Here is a 23560-nt window from a genome sequence, read left to right as displayed (position 1 = left end):
TTTAAGTTTTCCTATCATATAGAAAAAAATGAAGTACCTCTAAAGGAAAGGATCTTAAAATGTTCTTAAAGTATTTCATATTAAATATTTATTTCCTGCCTAAATAAAACATATTAACCACTGGTTGCCCTTTAGTCAAGACATAAATATCTAATATGTGAAAATAAAAAAAATTACTATTCAAATCAATATTAAACGGAAAAAGCTATATCATATATGTCTATAAAAAGTAGAAATGATTTTAGCAAATGTGCTGAAGTTCAATATAAATTGAATTAAATTTTCGATATCATTCACATATGTGCATATAAACATATAACTAAGAAAAAATGAAAAACACAAAAATGTTAATAGTTATTATCTCTGGATAGTGAGGTTATGAATAATTTTGATTATTTTATAAATTTCTGATTTTGTAAATTTTCTAAAATGGACATGTTACTCTTGTAATCCAAAAAATATTTTGTTTAAAAAACCCACTATCTATGATGTAAAAATCTATATGTGCATTTCTAGTAACATTGCCAAAACAGTGAATCTAAGATTTAAGTCATAAGCCTTGGCCTGTGCTAGCAATGTACTTTAACACATCATGATCCTCTGTTAAAATACCCAAGTTTCCGAATTATATTTGGGGAATAAAATGAGTAGTTAGTATCAATATCTCCAAACAGTCAATACCACCAGACTTTAAGATATGGAACAGAAGATTTTTGAAAAAGTTCAGTTATATACTGCTCAAAAACAATCAAAATAAAAAAGAAACAGAAAAATATGCTTTTCATATGTAGAGGTTTTGTTTTAAGGTAGAGATACACACCTTATCTTTCTCTTTATTTGGTTGGTCCTGATTTGTACCCTTTATAATTAAACCTTAATAGTAATTATAGTGCTTTCCTGAGTACTGTGAGTCATTTTAGCTAATTATCTAACTAGAAGGGGTCGTGGGAACCCCCAGATTTGTAGCCAGTTGGTCAGACATGCTGATGGTGGAGGGATCCGTGAAGTGTGGTTGGAGTCTAAATTAAGGGCAGTCCTGTAGGGTACCACGCCCTATAACTTGTGGTTATGACTGTGCTAACTCTGGGTGGTCAGTGCCAGAATTGCCCTGCAGTACACCAGCTGATGTCAGAATACCTATCAATGTACTGAGAGCATTAATATCCCCATTTAAAAGAAGAACGGTGGAGGAATATGTGATATCTGCCAAAGATTACAGCTGGGCTACAAATACCTCAGGAGAGTCGTTCTCATGAGGCTAATAAGTAGTTTGCAGAAAGACTTAAGGTGGGGATGATAAAAAGTTATTACTTTGCTTCTTCCTTTAAGATTATCTAAGTAAGAAAAAAAGTGATGGAGAATGAATCAAACGAATGGGGAAAATGGCAATTGTGTATACATAAAAACAATAGATTGCAGGTGTTCAATGCAATTAATACCTGTAGGTTGTCGGACTGACATTGATTTTCCGCGGTACACTGCAGGACTCAAACTTGTTAGCCAGAGTGACATTGTTTCCGAAAAGACAGTAACGTGGCATTTTAACTCCAACAACTCCAGCAAAAACTGATCCAGAATGCAGTCCAATTCGCATCTGAAAGCAAAAAATAACACCATGTTCCCAGTGACTGGTGAAACACTTCCCACTTGTCAGTGTTGTTTGAATGCTGTCTAAATTATTTTACCATTTGTCCTCACCACTCCACCCGTTTCCTCAAAACCTCCAGCCAGCTTCCTCCTACTCCACATGTGCAATTAAAAATTACTAGTGCAGAATCAGCAGTCACACCTCAGAACTCTCCTCCATTTATGTGGTTAGGTTAATTACACGGACTATCTTTATTGTGCCTGTCTTTAGTGTCTGAAACAAATTTCCATGCACACCTATCACGGTCACCACAGCAACACAACAGAGAGTCCATGAGCTGTTTATGTGAAACTTCTCTGTCCATCAAGTGAGATTGACATAATTTCTGGACTTCAGGAGTCGTTTCCCAGAACACTGATGGAGAAGGGCAGATGAAGTTAGCTCTAAGGATATAAAATGTGTGTTTTAGACATTTTGCCTTAAAATAACTTTTTGCCAAACATTATCCCACTATTCAAATGACTAACAACTGGGTAAAGGAAATTGTAATATTTAAGTAGAAAATAACAGAGAAAGGAGAAAGCAGGAGTTGCTTAGGTCTAGATTTCAGTGACTACATACACTAAGCTAAAAATGTGGACCCATGGAAAACCAGAGTTGTACCGCGCCTACCTATAAGAGGCAGTCTGGGATATGCTGGGGCAAAAGTTTAGGGATCCTGAAAGTTATCGATGATTTGGAGAGCCATTAAGACAGAATACTTTAAAATGGGATCTTCTAGAAGATTTGATTACATGATTAAAGGGTGCACGAATTCTTAAATTACTGCTACTATGAAGCAAGATAAAGTGGGGATATTTTAACTGACAACCAGATATCATATTCATTATTTTCAAGTTCTATGTTTAGTTGACCATTTGAAAAATTTTATTAGATATATACATTTTGAACAAAGGCCAAGTACTCAGTAACTTAGATATAATTTAGAAATCAGAAGACTCCAGTTCTACCTAGTTTTATAGCTAATTTCAGATATCTGCTAGAAAATTTCCAGAATTGCTTGCCTTTAAGATGTCATACCATGAATCCTACAAAATTTTTGAACTAAAACACTAGATTATGGATTGGGAGATTTGCACTGTAAACGAAACTTGGCTAGTAACTAGCAGTCGGACTTTCTATAAGTATCTTTTCTTCCCTCTGATTATTTTTTCAGCTATAAAATTCAGGGTTGGATTATTTTTAAAGTCCTTTCTTCATCAGAGTTTTACCTTAAGCAGTAAAATTTAGATGTATATTATATCTTGCTTTTTCTTCTTTAGGATGTGATTTTACACGCATAACAATTATACAATATATATTCAAAAAAAGAAGTTGAGCATTTTTTCAAATATTTATTGGTCATTTTTCTACTTTCTTTTGAAAAACTTCTATTCATTTCTTCTGCCCACTTTTTAATGGGGTTGTTTGTTTTTTTCTTGCTGATTTGTTTGAGTTCTTTGTAGATTCTGGATATTAGACCTTTATCAGATGTATAGTTTGCAAATATTTTCTCCCTTTCTATAGGTTGTCTATTAAGTCTGTTGATTACTTCCTTTGCTGTGTGGAAGCTTCTTAATTTTATTAAGTCTCATTTATTTATTTTTTTTGTTGCTGTATTTGTGGTCTTAGTCATAAATTCTTTGCCTAGGCCAAGGTGTAGAAAAAATTTCCCTATGTTTTCTTCTAGAATTTTAATGTTTTAATTTCTTATATTTATGTCTTTTAGCCAGCTTGAATTAATTTTTGTATATGGTGAGAGGTAGAGGTCCTGTTTCTTTCTTCTGCATGTGGCTATCCAGTTTTCCTAGTATCATTTATTGAATAGGGCTTCCTTCCCCCAGTGTATGCTGTTGTCTGCTTTGTCAAAGATTAGTTGGTTGTAGGTAGATGATTTTATTTCTCTGTTCTCTATTCTGTTCCATTGGTCTATGTCTCTACTTTTATACCGGTACTATGCTGTTTTGGTTACTATAGCCTTGTAGTATAATTTGAAGTCTGGTAATGTGATGCCTCCAGATTTGTTCTTTCTGCTTAAGGTTGCTTTGGCTATTTGAGCTCTTTTTTGGATCCAAATGAGGCACAGAATTACTTTTTCTAGACCTGTGAGATAGGACATTGGTATTTTCATGGGGATTGTGTTGAATCTGTAAATTGCTTTAGGCAGTATGGACATTTTCACTAATCATCAAGGAAATGCAAATTAAAACCACAATGAAATGCCACCTCACCCCTGTCAGAATGGCCAGAATGACTTTTTTTAATAAAAAGTCAAAAACAGTGGGATTATAACATAGTTAAAAAATGTTGATGTGAATGCAGAGAGACAGAAATGCTTATACACTATTGGCGAGAGCGCAAGTTAGTACAGCCTCTATGGAAAATAGTATGGAGATTCCTCAGAGAAATATAGGTAGACTTACCATTCAATCCAGCAATCCCACTGCTGGGTATCTACCCAAAGGAAAAGAAGTCATTTTATAAAAAAGACACCTACACTTGAATGTTTATCACAGCACAATTCACAATTGCGAAGATGTGGAATCAACTAAGTGCCCATCAATTCATGATTGGATAAAGAAAATGTGATATATATACACACACACACACACACACACACACACACATACATACACACGTACACACACCATGGAGTACTACACATTCATAAAAAGGAATGAAATAATGTCTTTTGCAGTAACTTGGATGGAACTGCAGACCATTATCCTAAGTGGAGTATCTTAGGAACGGAAAAATAAACAGCACATGTACTCTCTAATAATTGGGAGCTAAACAGTGGGCACACATGGGCACAAAGAGATGCAAAGAACATTGGAAACCAAGAAGCGAGGAGGGCAGGAGAAGTGAGGGGTAAGAGGTAAAAACTTATCTATTGGGTACAATGAGCACTATTCTTGTGATAGGCACACTGAAAGCCCTGACTTAAGCCTTATACAAGGCATCCATGTAACAGAAACATTTGTACCCCCTTAATATTTTGAAATAAAAAAATTTTTAAAAATTTTTAGAAAGGTGAGTAAAGACTATCTTCTGTCCACAAATATTAGCTACAACTTTACCACTTTTAGATTGAAAAGTTTTTGCCCTCTTTGAGGGCTCTTCTGGTTAAACAGTTTCTCTCTATGTACTTAGTTATTTCAGCTTTTTATATGAGAAATATACCATAGCATTTTTAATCTTTTTTATTTCGTAATTAATATGTAAATACTTTCTCCTCCTAAAAGTCCAAACAATGCAGATAAAGCAGATGATCCTCTGATTCCTTCTGTGCAGCTCTCCCTACATACCCTTCTCCAGCTCTGAATGTCACTCTCAGGACCAAAGTTTTATCAGAAAGCTTTCAAGATTCATGAGCAAGAAAATGATCCAAAGTTAAGATACACGTCATGCCCTGAACACATCTCTTTTCACTGGTAACAGACTTCCATGTGCAATAATGAAAGGCAAAGACAGAATTCTGGCTCTCAGAAAAAGTTTGGACAGGAGCCTGCTGAAGGCATCTTCTATTTGGAGACTACTTTTGGCATAGCCCATTTCTTATCATAGGCTTCCAGGAATAGGAAAGGAGGTGACAGACACCAGAAGTTTGTTTCCATGTTCGCTCACCACTTATTTTCACTGTCTCATTCAGCCCTCTGGTCTCTGTCACCAATCTACCTGCGGGTTTCCAAGCCCGACTGAATGGATGTCAGTGAGGAAATCAATGGGAATAAGTGAGTAGATGAATGATTTGCACATGTGACATGATGGAGAAAAGGATAGAGATTGCAAAGAAAAAAAGAGAATATTTTCTATTGTTTCACTTAGATTTCATCCCATGAGGTAGCAGGACAAGAAGGATAAAAAGCCCAGGCTTTGAAGCCAGATGGACATGATTCCACATTCTGACGCATGAGACTTGACTGCTCTTGTCCCTCCAGGAGCTGTGAATTCCTCTTCATAATGTTGTTATATGGAATAAATGAGACAATGTTTAAGTCATAATATGTCCCCTTCTGATACATGTTAATGCTTCCCCGTTTACTAAAAATACTCTCCATTTTGCCACTGCGATGTTTCACAGGTAGCTCTTAAGGCCATCAGATATTTCCCAGGACTGTAGGTTATACATATAAAAAGGTATGATTAATGTCACACTTTACAGGTTATTAAAGCTAACCTATTATTACTCAGGTAACTATGAATTATTTTTCCAATTGCAAAATCTAAAAATACATTTCTATAAATAACAAAAATTGTGCCATTAATTCCCTCACCCAAGCATATACATCGTAATTACAAAATCAATTTATGTAGAAATCACTGGTCTTATGTTAATCATTAACTTATATTAATAGGCTGGATAGTTTTAATATTTACTTTGATGTTATGAATTCTCTCACAAAAATTAGAAAAAAAAATACATAATTCCATTCTAAAAACATAATTATTGAAATTAAGTCTCAAAAAGTCAGACATTTTGGTACTTTTAAAAATCAGCTGCAAATTATTTCACATTCCTCTTATTGAGACATAGAGTCGGCCGGGCACGGTGGCTCACGCCTGTAATCCTAGCACTCTGGGAGGCCGAGGCGGGTGGATCGCTCGAGGTTAGGGGTCTGAGACCAGCCTGAGCAAGAGTGAGATCCCATCTCTACTAAAAATAGAAAGAAATTAGCTGGACAACTAAAAATATATAGAAAAATTAGCCAGACTTGGTGGTGCATGCCTGTAGTCTCAGCTACTAGGGAGGCTGAGGCAGAAGGATTGCTTAAGCCCAGGAGTTTGAGGTTGCTGTGAGCTAGACTGATGCCACGGCACTCTAGCCCAGGCAACCGAGTGAGACTCTGTCTCAAAAAAAAAAAAAAAAGAGACATAAAGTCTATGCCCCCTCTCCTCTGGACAGCCTTACGATTGCTCTGACCAATAGAATATAGTGGAAGTGTCACCATTTGTCTCCCAGCATTAGGTTATAAAAGGCATGCAGCTTCCACCAATCTTTCTTAGCAGGACACAAGCCACCCTGTAAGAAATGTGACTACTCTGAGACTGCCATATTGGCACACCACTTGGGCTGACAATCCCAGCTGAGCCCAACCTTTCAGCCATCTCCACCAAAGAACCACGCATGTAAGTGAGGCAGCCATCTTGCAATGGATCCTCCAACTCCAAGTACGGCAATCCAAACATATCCACACATTCACCCACATCCACAACCACTGAGATCCCAGATATTGTGGAGCAACGACAAGGCATCCCTTCTATGCTTTATGCAAATTTTTGATACACAGAACCCATGCATAATAAAAGGTTTGCGGCTTTACACCACTAAATTTAGGAACATATGCTACACAACAACATATAAATGGTTTGACAACAGAGTTAAAAAATACTTATGAAGGCTTAGACATATGGTTTCTATTATGGTTAAACAGAGCCAAGGCTAAACCTCTAAATACCATAGTTTATTTACAAAATGTTTTTTTTTTCTTTCTTATGTGTATATTTTATAGCATACAAGGTAAGATTCTACATTACTTCAAAGGCCTATTTCAGAAGGTCATCAATTGAGGAGTGTTCTATAAAAATTAGGTGGCAGATTCACTACAAGTGGGACAAATAAAGGTAATCTGCTTATGTTCCATCCATTAAACCAGTGCCTAGCATGTTAACTTTATTTTCTCAACTGCAAGAAGACATTATTCTGGGATCTGCTCATCTGGAAATTTTGGAATGTTATGTACAGTGGAAAATATCGGTGGAGTAACAATCAATACCCATTAGAGTGTAATGTCCTCTCCTGCAGGTGTTGGAAAACTTGCAGCTTCTAAATGCATTCAGGTTTGGTGAATCAGATGCACTTGCATGAGATTTGGAAGATACGATTTTTGCTATGACTGCACATCTTTTGCTTCCAGGCTCAAGCACAATTGTGGAAGGCTTTGTGTTTTCTATGGCACACTTAGCAGAGAGTCCATGTCCCAGTCACTCGTCTTGTGATGGTCATGATGCAGAATTGCCATCTTGTTGATTCAAATTACAGTAGGTGCAGTTTTTTTCTGTAGCCAGTAGTAGAAGTAGCAGCTTTCTAAACACAGTAGTTTCCTGATTGTGACTGTGGTGGTATAGCTCTGGAATCAGCTTCCAGATCAGGAAAAAGCAGTGGATCTGAAGTGTGGTTTTAGGAGGCATTTTTTGAAAGATGGCTTCTTCTGTCCTCTCAATGAATCTGGAAGCCATTTAATACCCCACAGGAAATTTATTCCTGCCTAAACAAGTTAGAGAAGATTTTGCTCTCTGCAACTAAAGCCCAACTGATACACCATTCTTTTGATAATCAGCTAGTATGTATTTGTTCCCATGACATCTCTTGGACAATACTTCTTCTGCCTTACCTTGATAGGTTCCCCATGGGGAGACATGACTTCATCAGAGAGTTCCATCATCTTCAGGGCCATCAGTGCTATCTGAACAGCATGGGTATCACTCTCTTTGTGTAATCCCCCAGCTACACAGTATGCATCGCCAATGGTCTCCACCTAGACATAATATAGTTTCCACATTATAACAAAAAGGAAGAATCACAGCCTACAGCATACAGCAGAAATTAAGAATCATATAGCAGAAATCTCAGTGCCCAGGCCCTATGGAGAATCAGGGTCAATCAGATACCCTCGGAAAAGGCTTTCCCTTTCAGGAAATTCACAAGACTTAGACGCCTTACATCGGGCACTGCACTGAGAGGTAGCACAGTCCTGTGGACACTCTAGAAGGTGGCTTCTACTCTCAGAAGTGTCACTGGCTAATCATATCATATAACCTCTTTTTCCCACCCCACCATGTAAAATAGTTTTTGTAGAGATAAATGATATATTTTGGAATTAAAAGAAATTGTCTAAAGATATTGGGATCATTTACTCGTTTTATATCCTCCTCATAAAACAGTGTTTTGCATGAAATCACTATTCAATAAATGTCATATGAATGTAGTAAAAATGTGCAGTGTAAAACCAAGATATTAACAGTCATAAGAGCAAAAGGGATGTGGCTTTTCTAAAGGACTCTTGGGGTTCTTACAGCAATTATCAAATGTCTACATGAATATTAATTACAAAGTATAGAAACCAAGATGTTGAACTAGGAGATAAAAACAACAGTATATGTAAGGCTATTGGAAATCAAGCTATTCTCTAAACCTCAAGTAGTAATATTATTATTATCATCATCATTATTTTTATTGTTACAGAAAATTTTTATCTGTGATACTGGCTACAGAAAGTAAATAGTTAATTTAAATCTACAACTAATGCCCCTAATTCTAATAGCTGCATTTTTCTTCTCCTCTAAATATTTATTGTAACTCATAAGAGCATATTATTCTTCTTACCCAAAGTCTCCATTTGCAAAAGGATGAGGATGAAAAAGGAAAAAAAGAAAAGAGGAGCAAACCTTCACAAATTCCTCATCATACACTCAGAGTAAATGTTGACACCCTTATAATGGCTCCCAAGTTCTTGACCCATCTTTCTGCTAATCTCTGAAGTTATCTTCTCATCTTCCATCTCGCTCGATACGTTCCAATAGCACTGGCCGGCTATTATCCCTCAAACTTCCCAAACATGCTCCCGTTTGCTATTCTTTTGCCTGGAACAACCTCTCTCCAAATAACCATGTGGCTTGTCCCTCATTACCTTCAGTCCCTGCTAAAACCTCACCTTATTAGGAAGGCCCATCACCCTTTATCTTCTGTACCTCTTCCCCTGAACCTGCTTTATTTTCCCTCTAGAATATTACACCAACTGCAATATTATAAGTTTACTCATTTGTTTATTGTCTTTCTTTCTCTCAATAGGATGTAAGGTCTCTGAGTTCATCTATTTTATTAACTCTTATGTTGCCAGTGCTCAGTAATGAATGAACCAGACAGAAACGCCCCCCCTCCCATAAGCTTTTCCTCAGCAATGAGTACATAAGAAGCACTCATCATGATGGCTATCACGGGTTCTCAGTAAATACACTAACTAGAAGATCTGCCTCCACCCCTCCTTGGTGTCAGGGGCTTCTTCTGTCTGCTCTTGGAGAATCTTATATAATACATACTTGGGCAGAAGCAGGCATCCATCCATCGTGTCATATGGAAATCTGGCATTTGTCCTTTCCACCCTCCTTTCTCTCTCCCCCCACGTGTGAACTCTCCTCATAGCAACTGCACCCTCTACCTGTCTCCAATGCCCACCCATGCTGGCAAATGCTGGATAACCAGTAAATATTTGCTAACGCAATGGGTAAATGAACACAGAAAATAAACAGAGAAATGGTTAAAAGATTGAAAGACAGAAAGAAAATAAAATTAAATAAAGCCATGGTACGATCACGTCCTGGAATAAATAAGGTTGACTCTTCCTTGGAAGCCATCGCACTCATAGGTCTGCCTATAATTATGCATTTTGCATATCTGAAGTTTATTCCATGCTTAAGACCCTTCCTTATTTGTAATCAGCTATCGCCACATGTTTTCATGCAAAATGAGAAGTGAAGAAATGAGAAGGTGAGAATGAGGACTGGGAGGTAAGGTGATTTGTTACCTAACTCCAACTATAGTTGGATTAATCAACTGCTGTCCTTACAGTAAGAAGCATAGCTTCAAAATACTTGATAGGATATTTGGAAAGTAAGGAGCATAGCTTCAAAATACTTGATAGGATATTTGGAAAGTAAGGAGCATAGCTTCAAAATACTTGATAGGGTATTTGGAAACTAAACTCTATACCCTTGATAGAAATAACCAAATGTAGAAGAGCGCTACTTCTGTTAGCAATAACAGCAGTTTGCAAAGGAGAAAAAGACTTCCTTCTCACAATCCTAAAAGGAGACATTCTCAAGTTAGAAAATATCTACAAATAAATGGAGTGGATTCCACAAGAGGCCATCAAACTTAACCTAACTGAAGCCAATTATTTTATCTGTAATTATACATAGACCTCTTTTTTTCCCCAAGAGAATCATAGCTCTGTCTGGAATTTCCTGTTAGAAATTTCAAAAAGGAAGGTTTTACTTCTAGCATCCAGAACAAAACAGGCAGGGCTTATGTATTCCCATGAATAGTATTTGTTTCCTCTTCAATAATTTATTTATTTCATGTTGGGTTAAGCTCTGGAATGTTAGATTATTATGTAGCAAATTAAGAAGATGATTCAAGCCATATAAACGAGGAACATGCTTTATTCTTAGTGCCAATATCTAAAACAAGGGAAAATAATTTAAATCAGTAAAAACTATTTCAATTCTAAAGAAGGTAGAACCTGAAATCTCTTCACTAGCTCTCTAACTAATTTTTACATTAAAAAAAATAACTTATTAAGTATAAGTCGCTGCTGTATCCCTACAGCCTAAAATGATGCCTCACTGATTCTAGGCTCCCAATCCACCCCGGATGCTTAATGAATAACATATACTATCTACCATAATCTTTACAACAATCCTGTTCATGAAGATTTCAGGACATAATGTGTGTATAAACTCTGTCAGTGGATATTATTTTCTCTGTTTTAGAAATGATGAGAAAGGTTAAATTGCTTAGTTTTCAAAGCAAGTAAGATAGAAAACAAGATTTTAAGATTTCCCTGTATAAGTCATAGCTTGCATTATCTCATGCTCAATAATTCAACTGGGTTTCCACAGTGAAGTGGCAGGTCCTATCTGCTCTTCTTTCTCTGCTCATTTTTTGAGACGACAATGTGGCAGTCCTTTCATGGAATAATTATCTCTGTTTTCTAGCAGCTTCAGAGCTATTTTTGGCTGGAGAACACTCACATAATTAATTTACAATGCCTGCTCCCAGGATGTGGCTTGCACGACCCTGCAGAGAAGGCCTTTCACTTGCATTATAATTCAGGACCAAGGCACAGTACTTCCCTGCCTCCACACCTCCCACTGCCACCCCAGTGACTTTGGCAGGTCAAATGGTCATTGCCCTGCCCCACCCCTACCTTGTAGACATCCAGCTCTCCACACTGCTGGTCAAAGCGCGTGTAGAGTGCATTGAGCATGGTGATGACCTGCAGCGGTGAGCACTGGGAGCAGATGGCAGTGAACCCGACAATGTCCGAGAAGAGCATGGTGACATTACTGAACTTCTTGGCTTGCACAACTTGCCCTTGCCACAGCTGCTGAGCAACCTCGCAGGGAAATATAGAGCAGAGAAGATCTACTGTCTTTTTCTTCTCCTCCTCCAGGGCTTGGTGGGCTTGCTCCAGGGTGGCCTTCAGCTTCCCCAGCCTCTTCTTCAGACCATCTTGAGCTCGGGCTTGTTCCCCTATCAAGACCACGTCCCTCAGTGCATTGTGAATTGGGATGTCTGACAGGTAGAGCCCTCGTCCTGTAAAATCTTCTAATCTGTCTACACAGGGTGAGCCCAGAAACAAGATAGCACTGGATTCGACAATGTAGATCATTTGGCCTTTGAGGTCCATGACCTGTGAAGCAAAGGAGAGCCAATTGTGGTGTATTCAAGTTTTGAACATCTTTCTGACACTTAAAAGGAGAGGAAGTAGATACAGTGATAATCGCTTTGTGTTTAAAACCTAATATTTTCAACCTACTATAAAAGAACATGTTTCCTTAAAGTTCCATTTGCAATGAATTCTAAAATGCATGTAGACATTCGAAGAACTTACTGCAGTATACTCTACACAGAAATCATGATTTACAATGAACAATGCAAAAAATTCTTGCTTCAAGGCTTTCTCACTAAGTAGCATGCTGATACTTTTGCTACTACATTCTTCTCATATTCTCATTTGGTTAATCTGGAGCCATATTTTTTGAATAATGTGGTACTCATGAAATTGTATCCTTCCTTCTTTTTTTCTTTCCTTCCTCTCTCCCTTGCTCTCTCCTTCCCTCCCTTTTATTTTCTTCTTTGTTTTTCTTTTTTTTCTTCATTCTTCTTTTTTTAAAAAAATCTCTCCTGTTTTAGCATGCCTCTTTTTTCTTCCCTTCTTCTCCCATGAGCTACTTGTTCCATCTGGCAAGTACAAAAGTTAAAAAGACCCCAAAGGTAAGATTTTTGTTTTAATATTTTGTTCTTCTATCATGAGTAGCCCCCCAAGCTATTTTTTGGAAGTTATTATTTTTCTAGACTTCTGCATGAGGTATCTGAATCTTGTAAGAAAGGCTATCTCCTTATTTCTACTTTGCCTTAAGAACCTAACCAACCCTGTCCTGCAGGACACAAACAAAAGAACAAACCAGCCAACAGAAAGGATTGTACCCAGGGCTCCTTGAGAGAAGTGGGGCTTCAAGTGATCGCCCGGGATCACAAGATTTACTTGTCCGCAGGTGGACAAATATGTACCTGTGTGTTCACTGTAGCAAAAAGTCAAAAGCAACCCAAAAGGCCTTCAGTAAGGAACTAGTTAAATGAAGCAGAGCACAACCATACATTAGACTATCACTCAGCCTCAGAAATAGTGAACTAAACTTATATCCAATGATGTAGAAAGATGCCCAAAACACATTGTTCAGTGATAAAAAAAAGTTGTGAAATAGTATTTTTTTGTTTTAACCAAAGTGTATATAACTAATGTTTTTAATTTTTTGCTGCAATGGACATCTTTAAGTATTACTCATTTTTTTAACATTCAGATATATGATTTTTATGATAGAAAAATAATAATAAAACTGTTTTGCACTTGGGGAAACAAACCATGCTTCTGCTTGGGGTTATGGTGACTAAAGCCTCTCTCTCTTAGCTTTGCTTGTACTACCAACTATGAGTTAGCAAACTTTCTTTCCTGAGACTAAATGATTATCAAAGTTCTCTACCATGGGATAACAGAATATGTTTGCACCCCCACATTCTGTAACAATCAAATTATTTTTCTATGCTTATTAAATATTGATTAAAAATCCATTTAGTTGCCTAGCATAAAAATGAGCAGTTTTTGTTAATTGTAAAACAGTATCTCTTATTATTTGAACTAAGCTATTTGATAAAAATTGAAAGCATATTTTATATAAAGAATTATTTGATTTAGTTATAAAATAATAAGGATTTTAAAAGGCACACTGCATTCAATAAATATCTGTGAAGTAATGAATCAAGTAAGCAAGTAAATGAATGCAGAAAGAATTTTTTTTTAATTCTAGCCTTAAAATTACTTTAAAGTTGTTTTAGACATAAATATTTTATCAAAGCATTTCGAGTGATGCGTATGTTTTTACCTTTTGTTTCTAGTCCTTAAATATGAAATAATTGATTTCATATTCAAGAGAATAGCATGTTTTCCTTACCCTTGAAGATTTCTTCGCAGAGTTGTCCCATCTCCTCACGCGCACAACAAATTGCATATTCAGCATGGTCATGATCCCGCTAAACGTCTGGTTGATTTTCGGAGTCAGAATTTCAAAGTATTCTTCAAAATTAGGCTTTCCTTGAAAGTCTCTTCTGTTCATCAGTCTTCTAATGCCATTGCCAAATTGCAAAATCGCCATGTCTTTGTCGAACATGAAATGGAATGGAAACGTCTTACAGAAGAGAGACGCAGGGATCACCAGGGAGGACTGGGGCTTGCTGGGGGACAGGGATGGTTTGGTGCTTTTCACGTGAACCGAGTATAACAGATAGGGCTGATTAACAAACTCGCCGCAGTCATTGTGGAAGCAGGGCGGCATTAACGACACTTTTACTTCGGTTTCGTACAATACTCGAGCAGCTGCCTTAATGACGCCGGGAAGAATCAGGGAGGTGGTTCTCTTAGGGAAGAAATAATAAACATTTAGGAAGTCCTGATCTTTATCCAGGCACAGAATGGAGGCGTCCTCAAGCCTGCCCCTCTGTCCCGCTTCTTGGCAATGGCTGCTCTGTTTCAGAAGGGTGCCGAAGCTATTTAAAAAATCTTTAAGGGTGCCTCCAACCACGCCGAGGATGTGCTCATCTTCCTCGTAACATATGTTAAAAAGCTCTTCACCCAGAGATTCTTTGATGATCTCCACTGGAACTCCTGAAAGCATACAAATACGTTTTCTGCCATATCGAATATGCCACCGTGGTAGAACTGTGCTGTTACTCCTATTTTCAACGCTGTGTCATTGGCTGACTTAGTTCCCTTTATATCTGGTAATAAGAGTCTTAACCAAAATTAAACGCTTATATTCAAATTATCTACATAGATTAGCTTCTAAAATTCTTATAACTCTGAATAAAAATCCCCAATCAGTTAATTTAAAAAGAATGACCAATTAAGTATAATATAAAATTTTTTATCTCCCTTAAACTTAACAGAACAATTAGAATGCCAGGATTAAGTCCAGTTCAGAAAAAGTCCTCCCATCTTTTTATTAACAACAAAAGCAATACATCTTCATGAAGGGACTCTCCCCTCAGAGAGCATCCAGATATTGGAATTACTTTAAAATCCCTGATTGTGAAGCTCAATTTTGTCTAGAGATGACTTTAAAGTATTTTTTTTCTGAGTAAAATAGCATTTTTGTTGTTTAGCATGACCTGAATATTTGCTTAGAATATATTATTTACTTTCTATAGCTTCTCCTTCCATAACCTCCTTTAGTTTTTATATTCTGTGCACCATATTTTTCTCATGTGTAATGTAGGAGAAACAATAGTGCCCCCTTCACAGCACTGTTGTGATATGTGGGGATTATGTTCAGAATAGCACTCAGCTCCTAGCAAGGGCTCAATGGACATTAGTTATTTTCATCATTATTATAATTTTTAACGTTTTGTACTTTTAGAAAGATGGAACCTCTTGGTCCATGCACTCAAACTTTGGAAAGGACAGGAAGACAAAATGACTCATCTAATTTTCCCCCAAACTTACTAATGTGAGAACATTGTTAACCCTTTTTCCTATAAATCGCTTCCAACCTTTAAAAACACTCTTTTATTTTTATTTTAGTTTGTTGAGTACAATTTTTTACGCATAAATGAGGAACAGTTAGGTTCAAAATCAAAGCCTGTGAATATCTGTGAGTCAGCTTCTCATACAGCCTTAGAGATTTACCACCAAGCAAACATAAAAAGAGAAAATGTTTTAGGCCAAACAAAAACATAGTATGAAAAAGAGTTACTCTTTACATTAACACAGTATATAATATTGAACACTTCATACTGGGAGTCACCAATAAATACAAAAGAATATTTTTGGAGAATATTAGTTATATAGTTATAGGATATACTTCTTAATTTCATATACTTAATTCTATTACCTGCTGCAATTGCTTGGTCTGCAATTATTTTTTCAAAGTCTTCTCTTTCCAAAGATTTCCTAGAAATATTCAATATCTTAAATTACAAACTGATAAATGAATGCTAAAACTTCATATTATAATATACAGAAATAATGACAGAAAATAATTTACCTTTTCTGTAGAGGCAAATCTTGACTATGAAGTTTACAGGAAGGGAGCGATGATATGCACAATCCAAAACAATGTTGGAAACCCCAATACACGACATAGAGGATATAGAGTGTTTCACCATTCTTTATAAAGCATATTTGCCTTTTAAATAAACTTTCCATAGGCTAACATAGATGATCCTGACTTACAATTTTTTGACTTTAAGTTGCTGTGAAAGCAATATGCATTCAGTAGAAATTGTACTTTCAGTTTTGTTTTTTGATCTTCCTCCCTAGTAGCAGCATGTGGTATGATACTCTCTTGTGATACTAGACAGCAGCATGAAACCAAAGTTCCCAGGCAGCCACATGATCACAAGAGTAAGCAACCAATATTCTACAATGCATTGTACTGCAAGATGGTTTTGCCCAGCTGTAGGCTAATGTTTAAGTGATCTTGAGCACATTTAAGTTAGGCTAGGCTGAGCTACAATATTCAGTAGATTAAGTGCATTTAATGTATTCTCGACTTAGGACATTTTCAATTCATGATGGCTTTATCAGGACGTAACTCATGTAGGTTGAGGAGCACCTGTGCTAAAGAGAGTCTGCACTGTCTAGCAGCCAGGAGTGTGCCATGGCCAAGGAAAGGATGGTAATTAATCAGCTCAGGGGTTTTCTGATAACTTAACCAAAAAAAAAAATCTACATACAGGTGGATTTCACTTTTAAGTAATACTATTTTTTATAACGCAAATACATATTATTTCTTGTTTTTGCATTTAAGATTCTTGATATTTATATCTCAGACATCATTATATTAAACCTTTGTATAAAAGGTTGTTATTGTATGAAAAATTAATAAAAGAAATCTATTCAATTACTTCATTTGTTTCTGTAGCATAGAAGTGGATAATGGCATATATTTTGATTGATAGAAGTTTTCCGTAATTTCAATTGGACAACTTTTTGATTCATATGTGCCTAATTGTTTTTTGATGATTGTTTTGATAACGACTAAATTTGCCAAATTACTCGAACATATTAAAAGTCACCTAAGGTTCTATTTGTGGTTCAAATTGCCATTAGCCCAGCCAAGTTTATGAACAGGCACACAACTAAAATTTTAAACATATTTCAGTAAAACATGGTGCATGTTGAAAAGTTTCAGAAAGAAATATTTTCAAGAAGAAAAATCGCTCAGTTTACCACTTTATCACATAAAGTATATTGCTCAAAACTACTTAACTATGCCTATACAAATGTATATATGCTTCAAAATATTTAAAATGCTAGGTAGAAATAGTTTCTTATTTAAGTTGGTTGAGGATCCCTATATGATATGTCCATTTGGGATCTAGAGATCTCCAAATACCTTGTTATATATTTCTCTCTATTAACCAATCTTTAGATTTGCTTCTTTAGTTTATTTAAGCAACTTCAATTTTTTTTTTTCTAAAGAATAGTGGCAAATCTGCTCAGAGAACTCAGGCCCATGCTGCCATTTCCCAACACCCACTTCATGAGATGCGAGCAAAGTTTAGCTAGTCCAAATAGTGCACACTGCAATTCAAACTACGTCGGTCACCCTCACCTTCAAAAAATACCAGCAGGCATAAGCATGACACACACACTAGCAAATGCATGTGTGCACCACACACACACACATACACACACATCACAAAAGCCATCAGTTCACATGCATGATGATATGATCAAAAAAGAAACTAAGCAAAAACTCTCTATTCAACCAATTCAGAGAGATAAAATGACTGTACTAAAACTCATTCACTAAAACAAACAAAAAAAAAAGGTGGGGGGAGGCTCTAGTCATTCAATCAAGGACAGTTTATTGTTTGATATATTGGTTTTTTTGTTTTTCAAGTCACAGAAGATAATAAGTAGCACAAAAGGGTTAAAATGTGCTCAGCAGTTGGCAAATTGAGAGCCCTAGAGACAGCAGCTGACTGGGGAACAAGAAAGTGAAGGAAAAGCACAGAATCAAAGAGGATGCTCAGGAACTAAGAAAAGCAAAGCACAGTGGAGCCATTTAGCATATCAGCGGGTAGTCTTATGATGAAAAATGTTACTTCAACGACTGAATACTTATCACTAGCATCATCAGCTTTTTTTTCTTTAAGAAATTAGGGAAGCGGTAAAAGATTTTTCAAAATTTCCAAATGAAATGATTATTGTTTGCCTAACTTTTGAGATTTTTTAAAAAAGTGATACACTGTTGGGAACACATCCTAACTGAAAATCTGCATGAAGCTGTAGGAACATTTCAGAACACAAAGCCCTGAGAATAAATTTTGAGTAAACTGTCTGCCAAGGACTTCGGCAGACAGACACAGTAGCACAGCTAGAATGACTTGGGGCTACCTTATCAGCTTGACTGAGGATTAAGGTCAGAGGCGTTCTGGAATGCTTTCATGCTGCTCCCGCACACAGAGCCTCTGTCAGACACACAGATTCACACTCTCTCGTTCTGCGCCCGCCAGTGACCCCTTCTTGGCTTGGCCCTGCTGCCTGCAGCCTGGGAGCAGTTAGTCAGCAAGGAAAACGAAGCACAGATAATCCACAGGGCAGACTATCAACTCTCAAGTACGAGACAGATGAATGAATTTATAAAACAGTCCCGAAAACGGTACTGGTTTGCAAAACTTCAATGCTCAGTTCTGCAAATTTGAACTCAAGTATTTATTGTTATTTACAAATTAAATAATCCTTGAGATTTCAGGGATTCACAAACAGGGCCTATTAAATCGTCTACCAGCAGTAAATGTGCTACATTATATTTGAAAAATTATACAAATCAGATTTTTTAAAAAATTAGGACTTTATATTAAACCTCTTCAGAAACCTTTTTAAAGAAAATTTCTAAGAATACAAGAAAAAGAGTATTCTGATATTCAACAGTGCAACTAAAACTGGTTAGGAAAATACCGAAATATTTCCCTAAGGATTAATAGATAGCTGCTGCCCCAAGGCCCCTGAATCCCATTCTCTTTCCGCCTTGATCCTTCTACCTCCTCCTGATGTAGCTGCTGAAGTTTTAACATGTTGTTGAAATGTATGTACTAGCGATGGGGTGTCCGCTGGGACCCTGCTGGAACCTTTAGCCACATCCTTCAAGCAAGGAATCTGTTCTGATTGTTTGGTGTCCATGCCATATCTTTTGTTAAACATTTTAGAAATTATCCTTTAGTATGAAAGAACAGGCCTTATGAGAGCTTGTTAAAAATGGCAGCGTATAGTAATATGGTTTAAATCATGGGCTCTGAAAAACAAAGGCTTCAACCCCAGCTCTGTCTTTTCCTAAACAGCTATAAAATCCTAAACCCTAGTCATCTGTAAAATGTGAAAAATAAATGTACTTACTTTTAAATTTGTAGCAGATAAAAGGTTTCTGGCATACCATAATGACTCAGTGAAGGTTCATACATTCTAAAAGTGTTGGCTGTTAGTAGCAATGGCAGTAATTGTAACAAAAGGTTCAGACAACTGAAAAGGTTTGACTTACCTGCTTTCTTTTATTTTGTGCTTTGCCAATGTTCTCTGAAGTGCGAGGTTCAGCCGTTCAAACTGAAAATTGAAAAGAAATGTTTTCAGCATTCTCTTAAATAATGATTTATTTGAAAATATGCATTTGATAAATTCATCCTGTTTCTTTTGAAGAAATAGAAACATTATTACTTGAATGATGTGCGTTGTTAATTGACACTTTGCAAACAAGGACTGATTTTCTATGGGTTTTTCAAACCTGAGAAGAAACGAGCTTAGACTCATTTGAGTTTGGATGTGTGTTTTGGCCACGGGCTTTGCCTTTGCTGGTGGTCTCACTGACAGTCACAAAACTAAGACAGTCAAGCTAAGTCTGAATCCAAACAGAAGACTCCAATTTGGTAATGTCAGGCTTCTATAATATGGGAATTTGTGGGCATCACTTTCTCTGGGTCGGGAAATCTTGGACGAGCTGCCAATATTGCAATCTGAGTATGACTCAAGCCAAGCAAATTCCTGTTCCTTTCACAAACTCCATACCCAACCATCCCAGTGACCCTCTGCCCTTAACTACACATTCATATTTATGTTTCATATCTTTCAGTCTAGAAAATTCTGGAGTTATCTCCATCTCATCTTTTTTCTTAATCACTTAAATCTAATATCCCACCAAAGTCAGTTGATTTTTTATTTGAAATGAGTCTTGGGTTTAGCTTAACTTGTACTGATTTCATTTCTTTTGAACTAATAATATAGTTATAGTTTTACTCTCTTTTATTGATTTCTGAGTATTTCATTAGTTTTCCTATTTTACAAGGTATTTGTAAGTCTCCATACTTAAATAATACTTTTTGATTACAATTCTCTCTTTACAACTGTTTGTTTCTAATTAGTTGATAAGTGGGAAGCAGAGCACTTGATAAGCAGTGCTATAAATTTCTTAGCATCCCGTATAAAAATCATACATATCTATGTGGATATATGTAACAGTTGGTTCTTTCTGTAGCTTACCCAGAGGAAAATGAAGAATTTTTTGGCTACATTCCAGTTTGAGAAATTCCTTTTTCCTTAAGAACTATTTATATCTCCTGTAAAGTTTCCACCAGTCAAGTGAGGCAGTGAAGTTAAACAAAATAGAGCAAGATTCTGTTTTAATGAAATGAATTACGAAAAAGGCTTTGGCTTTAAAAGCATCTATACGGCTTGGAAAGGAAATTTAAAATTAATTGAAAGAAAATGCAATTGTTGAAAAGAAATAAAAGAAAATTTAAATTAACAAGGTAGAACAATTTTTTTTTAACCCTTCAGGGATAGAGAGGAAGGCTACATCTGCCATAGGATGAGAGGAAGGCTGGCAGGACACATACTCAGAGGGCAAATTCTCAGCAGGTCCTGGTAGGCTATATGTAAAGGCAAAGGGCAGGAAGTCTGGCTGGCATGGAACATGTTCAGGAAGGAAAATATGGCCATGTTTCTTAGTAGCCTTTCACATCAAGGAAAGAGGAAGGTAATATTAAATTGGCAAGACTGTAAACGAAATAGATCAACCTGGGTGCTTGAAAAGTTTAAATTTCTCAAGAGCCGTGTACTTGGTACAGTAGAAAGTTACTCTGACATTCCTAGCACCGGAGCATTTGTGTGGATACAAATCCATGCAATCTTGGGTGGCTGTGAGTTACTAATTCTTGCAAAAAATATTCATGTGGGAAAAGAGGTCATGGATAAATTGAGAGTTGCTGGCTTTGCATGTGAGTTCTCAGTTTTCCTTCACAGCATTTGCTACCCAACTTTAAAATGTTTCATTATCTGTTTCCTCCACTAGAATAGGAGCTCCAAAAGGGCAAGGAATGTCATTACACAATCTGCCCATAGGAGATGTTCAATACATATTTATTGAATTAATGAATGAGTGAAATTACCCTGTCGGCTATTCAAAGTCTTGAAGGCTGAATCTATAAAAACGTATCAGTGAAGTGATAGAGCCAAGTATAGAGGTGTCGCTCTCTTAGCTTGTTTACAAACAAGTTTATGTTGTTTCCGATGTAAAATAATTTGAATTACATTTCTTTATATATGAATTGCTGCTCTGACCAATAACTTTTGATGGATCATGAAGAAAGAAAATCCAACCAGTTCTGCCACTGAAGATTGTTTCCTTCTTCCTCTCCAGTGCTGCTGAAGATATCATTCTCTTCCTCTTTACCTTTCTGATTAACCATCAGGTACAGTCTTTTATCCTCTTCAGTCAAGATCCTTCTTAGTCTTTCATTTCCTTCCCACTGTCACCAGGAACATCTTTTTCTGGTCCTTTCTTCCTAACATATATGCTGTCATTGTAAGAGGGGAGGAGAAATAGTCCCCTTCCCATTGCTGGGGTTGGTGGAGCAAATGTATTCCTGATTTTCTATTTTGAACCAGAACTTATTTGCCTAAAGAAAAAAAGTGCTGAAATTTTAGCAAAGCATTAGTAGCATACTTTAGTGATATTATAGGTTAATAGACATTTGTGGGAATCTCATCTTGTATCTTTGCTTGTTGGAAAACTGTTGTAAGTTCAAAACAAAACCCACAAGGGACCAAACCCACAAGCTATCCAGGCAAAACATTTATCAGTAATGGCTATTGGTGCATAGAGTTTCCTACCTTGGTGCTGTACTTCCTGTGATATATCCTGAGCCCAGACTTTGAGATGACAAGAGTCCACAATAAACCCATAAAAAGGACTCAACTTTAAGTGACACCTGTCACACATAGCCAACCTCAGGGCCTCATGACATAAAATCAAACACTGCTGGACTGCTCCATATCCCAACAATTCTGTATGTACATTTTTAGCTTAGTATGGTATTTTAGAACTAAATTCAATATTTCCTTCCAAATTTTTTCCTTACAATTAAATACATATAAATATTTTGTAGCAGTGTTCCATAGGTCTTTTAGTTGTCCAGCACTAAAAGTCCTGTATGTATATTTGGGAAAGCCTCCATTGTGAATTTTGGAAGAACAGGTCCTCTTATATCCACAATTCTTGGATCCTGAAGTGTTGTGGATCATAGAATCTCTGACTCACAGAGGGAGCACCTGTCCCCCAAAGTAAACATTTTTTATTGCTCTCAAGTTTGTTTCTCTTGACCGAACAATTATCTTTTGGCTTTAAAAAAAATAGGTATGTATTAAATTGTTAAAACAAGTACTTTTTGTCATGAATATACCACATATAAATACTTTGGGAATAACTGCTATTTGCTCTAACATTGGTGTGAACACTATGAATTCTGATGGATGAAATTTCATTGGTATGGGTTATGGATAAGTTACTATATTCATTGTTGTTTTCTTGTTTTGTTTTTTAGAGACAGGGTCTCACTCTGTTGCTTAGGTTGGAGTGAGGTGACATAATCATAGCACATTGTAACCTTGGTCCCTGGGCTCAAGTGATCCGCCTGCCTCAGCCTCCTGAGTAGACACCATGCTTGGCAAAGGTTTTTAACTTTTCTATAGTTTTTAATGTTTTCCTAGACAAAGGATATTTTAATTCATAAGGATAAATTTCAATACTCTTTCTGTTTTTTTCTTCTTACAATCCAATACTTTGGGACACATGTAGAGACCTCGTGATTCTCTTTGGATCCTCTTATTCTCACTAGCTCTTTGATTTGGAGTAATATCATTTACATAAGCATATCCAATTCAATTGATTCAATTCAGTAAGTGGGTTCTAATTTGCTACAACTGTGGCTAATACTCTATTACAAGCTGCTTATAGACACTATGCATGAAGAGCTTATAGGATTATTGGGGAGCAATAGCCATGAAAAAAGTTCAAACAATATTATAGTAGAATGAACCATGGATTATGAATAAAATGCAGAGAGTTTCTCATTTCTCCAGTTATCATTTTTACTTTAAGCAAATGATCTAACTTTATGTGCCTTGATGTCATCAAATAGAAATGAAAATTTTGCATTAGATATTAAGAAGACCTTTGTAAGCTCTAATATTCCACTAGTCTGAAATGATGACATCTCACATTTTAAACTTGCTAAGGAAAATAAATTTTAATTCTTGC

The 23560-nt window shown here is 36.4% G+C and overlaps 1 protein-coding gene across 2 annotated transcripts in view; it reads right to left on the bottom strand.

The window, feature by feature from the left end:
- GUCY1A3 (guanylate cyclase 1, soluble, alpha 3) overlaps window positions 1-23560 on the bottom strand; it is a 68502-nt gene that overhangs the window by 2996 nt on the left and 41946 nt on the right. For both annotated transcript variants that reach the window (XM_012645229.1, XM_012645230.1), the window contains 6 exons: window positions 19511-19572; window positions 15857-15915; window positions 13922-14631; window positions 11617-12102; window positions 8023-8166; window positions 1440-1594 (listed from right to left, as the gene is read on the bottom strand). In XM_012645229.1, the coding sequence (XP_012500683.1) occupies window positions 1440-1594; window positions 8023-8166; window positions 11617-12102; window positions 13922-14631; window positions 15857-15915; window positions 19511-19572 (1616 nt within the window). The remainder of the gene's footprint in view (window positions 1-1439; window positions 1595-8022; window positions 8167-11616; window positions 12103-13921; window positions 14632-15856; window positions 15916-19510; window positions 19573-23560) is intronic.

The sequence above is a fragment of the Propithecus coquereli genome, unplaced genomic scaffold, assembly GCF_000956105.1.
Source record: "Propithecus coquereli isolate 6110/MARCELLA unplaced genomic scaffold, Pcoq_1.0 Scaffold228, whole genome shotgun sequence".
Classification (NCBI taxonomy): Eukaryota; Metazoa; Chordata; class Mammalia; order Primates; family Indriidae; genus Propithecus; species Propithecus coquereli.
Note: the sequence above shows the minus strand (reverse complement) of the source record. Positions and strands in the feature narration are given on the sequence as shown.